The sequence below is a fragment of the Silurus aristotelis genome, assembly GCF_946808225.1.
Source record: "Silurus aristotelis genome assembly, chromosome: 9".
Classification (NCBI taxonomy): Eukaryota; Metazoa; Chordata; class Actinopteri; order Siluriformes; family Siluridae; genus Silurus; species Silurus aristotelis.
This window is the reverse complement of record NC_139582.1, coordinates 15367073-15370755: the sequence shown is the minus strand read 5'-3', so window position 1 is coordinate 15370755 and position 3683 is coordinate 15367073. Positions and strand designations below refer to the sequence as shown.

The window sequence follows — 3683 nt, the reverse complement described above, 5'->3', positions numbered from 1 at the left end:
CTCTGTCTAGTTGTGTATCAGTTATACAGATGTTTTAGCTCCTCGTGTGGAGAGACGAACTCAGCTGCAGGATCAGTATCACTTCCTGTGTCAGTGTCAGAGATGCAGTGATGACAAGAGTGTGAGAACGAACACACACACACACACACACACACACACCTGCATTATATGAAATGAAAGGCCACAGCAAATACTGCTTCCTGCTATGATGCTTTTGTGTGTGTGTGTGTGTGTTAGGACTATATTATGTTGGGAGGGGAGGAGTCCAGCTGGATGGTCATTAAAGATGCACTTCCTCACCTGGGGACCCTACAAAAGGAAGAAAGTATCCTTCAAGTCTCTCTTCTCTCTCTCTCTCTCTCTCTCTCTCTCTCTCTCTCTCTCTCTCTCTCTCTCTCTCTCTCTCTCTCTCTCTCTCAGTTCTTTTGTATTTAGTCTCGTTAACATTGATTGCTGTCAGAGTGGGCGGAGCTTCAGCAGGCATGTCAGGCTCTGATTGGTGAAAACTGTACTCTAGTCCCAGACTCTAATGTGTACATGCTGAGGGTTCTGGACTCGCTCCTGGATGCCTGCATCAGTCTCAGTCAGTATGAGATAGCACTTCAGTATGGGACCAGGGCACTGAACGCATACCTGTGAGTGAGTTTGTTCATGTGTGTGGGTGTGCGTGTGTGTGTGCGTGTGTGAGTGCGTGTATGTGCGTGAAACTCGTGATTTTGATAACTATAATTTTTTTTATATCAACACCTTACCTGATTTATACTGCAGAAATATACACAAAATGCAGAATTAAAGAAAACACACACACACACACACATCTGTTTTTTGGAATAAAAAAAACAGATGGTAAATGGAGTGTAGGTTAAACATCTCATACCTTCTCAAACAGGTGTTCTGGATATGTGTGTATCAGACAGGTGTGTAGTGTGAGACATGTGTGTGTGATTATAATCAGCTGTGTGTGTGTGTGTGTGTAGGTTGCATTATCCTGATCCTCACCCATCATATGCAGTGGAGCTGCTGAGAGTTGCGAAGCTGCAGCACTACAGTGGGGAGGTGGAGGAGGCAGAGAGAAGCTTCACTCAGGTTTATTATTATTATTATTATTATTATTATTATTATTATTATTGTAGTGCAGTGCTGCAGGGGTTTGTGTTCAATGTGTATCCATAGTGACAGCAGCACTTTCCTTTATATTTAAAAAAAAAAAATTTTCTCTCTCTCTCTCTCTCTCTGCGTCTCAGGTGTATGAGGTGATGAAGGTGACTCATGGTCGTGATCATCCTCTTGTTGCTGAAGTGTGCAGAAAGTTATCTGAGTGTCAGGCTGAGAGACGAAGCCTTTAATCATGACTTTTTACATAAAAAATTATTTTCACTGGAATGAAACTTTAAAGCATTTTCATTCAGAGTTTGAGTTTCAGCGTCGTTCTCTACATTCTAACCCCTAATCCATACACCTTACAGCCTAATCCCTAAATCTTCTGTCCTGCACACTGAAAACACACCAGCAAATCCTTTAAGTCCTATAGGTGGTGAGGTTCAGGCCTCCATGTTTCAATCTTCTCAGTCCAGCACATCACATAGATCCTTATTTCCTTTCCTGAACAGTGTGTTGCAGTGTGGATGTGCAGGGTGTATTATCCTGCTGCCCAAATCGAACCCAAATCCCAATCCTAATCCTAATCCTAACCTGTGTTGTCATTGCTACATCATGGAAAAGGCAGGTGTCCCAATATTTCTGGCCACATGTTTTTTATACACATGTATATTTTATATGTTAATTCAAATGTCATTTTAAATGTTGTTTTTTTTTTTTTGTTATTTAATATCTGTTAAAAATATGTACAATTCTTTATGCGAATATATTTTATATATAATATACTCAGTGAGACACAGTGGTGATGTTCAGAGCATCAGGAGGTGTTTTGTTACTGACCTGATAGTGTTTAATCTGATCCTCAACTCAGGACTTTAATCAGCACATCTTTTGTGTTTAGTTTTAGTAGTTTTTCTAATAAGGAGATTTGAGTTGTGTGCAACCTCATATTCATTCCCCAGGGAAACAAACATTCCTTTAAGAGTACCTAGATACACAAACACAACAATATTTATAATAATATTTACTACTAATAATACCCCTAAACCATAAATATAACTACTGATCCCTAACTGTCACTAATTTAACTTTCTCTTGTGATATTTTGATAAAGACAGGAAATGAACACACTTTGAAATCGTTCTTTATTTTACTCCTGTCTCAGAGTCTTATCCAGATTCAGATTTTTTTTTCTACAGGACAGAACCACACTGACGTCATGCCGTTTATCTCCATAAACACATTGTTTCCATCCACGTATGATCCAAACGTTCACATCAGATCATTGATCTGTATATGAGATGTGAAATGGCAGGAACAACGACTTAAGCAAAAATAAAAGAGAGAGAGAGAATAAAAGAAATTTTTTACAGCATGAACACGACGTGTTTCCTTTTTATCTTTTTTCGAAAACAGAATTTTCTGCTGATAGTTTAATGAATAAACGTGACAAAACAATATAAAAAACAAAATATAATATAGTGATATACAGTTCTGTATGACATGTACACATTAAATGCATAGTATTTGGTAAAAAATGATACACTACACACAAATCTGAGGTAAAAAATAAATAAATAATATCCTTCATTTTAAAAAAAGCGTGAAGAAATGGACTGATTTTTCTTTCTTTTTTCAGTATATAAACATTCAGACTGACTAGAAAGCACCGAATAGAAACATTTTATTTAATTAAAGTTCAATAATTGCAGCACAATGGTGAGACCACACAGAGCGAACACACACACACTGAGTGAGGAGCTTCAGCATGCAGCAGATCACCAGCAGAACTTCACAACGATTTCATTCATTTACATTCAACTATTTAACATGAGCAGTGATGAGGGAGGAACCGAGAACCAAGAAATACTTCTACTGATTCAGTCAAACTTGTATCTTACCCCTAACCCCAACCCTAACCCTGAACCTAAACCTGAACCTACCCCTTACCCCAACCATTACCTAACCCTGAACTTACCCCAACCCTGAACCTACCCTTACCCCCAACCCTGAACCTAACCCTAAACCTACCCCTAACCCTAACCGCCAACCCTGAACCTGAACCTAACCCTTACCCCAACCCTGAACCTACCCCAAACCCTTACCCCAACCCTGAACCTACCCCTACCCCTTACCCCAACCCTGAACCTACCCCAAACCCTTACCCCTACCCCAACCCTGAACCTACCCCAAACCCTTACCCCAACCCTGAACCTACCCCTAACCCTTACCCCAACCCTGAACCTACCCCAAACCCTTACCCCAACCCTAATCTCCAACCCTGAACCTAACCCTAACCCAAACACTGAACCTAACCCTAAATTCTACCCCCTAACCCACCCCTAACCCCTAACCCTGATTCACTCAAACCTGTATCTAACCCTAACCCCTAACGCATTCCATCAGATCTCCAATCACACACCTTCATTTCTTTAACTGATTTTTTTGTTCCTAAAATCAAGTTGACTCTGTGTGGTCTCTTAGTAAAAAAAACTCACACGTGACAAGTTGCATTTACAAACACGTTAAGTACAAATACCTCGACAAATAAAACACTGAATTCAACAAGCAATTTTTCTCTTCTG

The 3683-nt window shown here is 39.8% G+C and overlaps 1 protein-coding gene across 2 annotated transcripts in view; it reads left to right on the top strand.

The window, feature by feature from the left end:
• Window positions 1-2699, top strand: part of smyd3 (SET and MYND domain containing 3) — a 33021-nt gene extending 30322 nt beyond the window's left edge. Inside the window, exons 8-12 of one of the 2 annotated variants that reach the window (XM_083550923.1) lie at window positions 11-121; window positions 238-325; window positions 461-635; window positions 978-1086; window positions 1245-2699. In XM_083550923.1, coding sequence (XP_083407049.1) covers window positions 11-121; window positions 238-325; window positions 461-635; window positions 978-1086; window positions 1245-1346 — 585 coding nt within the window. In that variant the 3' untranslated portion in view covers window positions 1347-2699. The remainder of the gene's footprint in view (window positions 1-10; window positions 122-237; window positions 326-460; window positions 636-977; window positions 1087-1244) is intronic. The other variant, XM_083550924.1, reaches the window with a different exon arrangement.
• The last annotated feature ends 984 nt before the right edge of the window (window positions 2700-3683 follow it).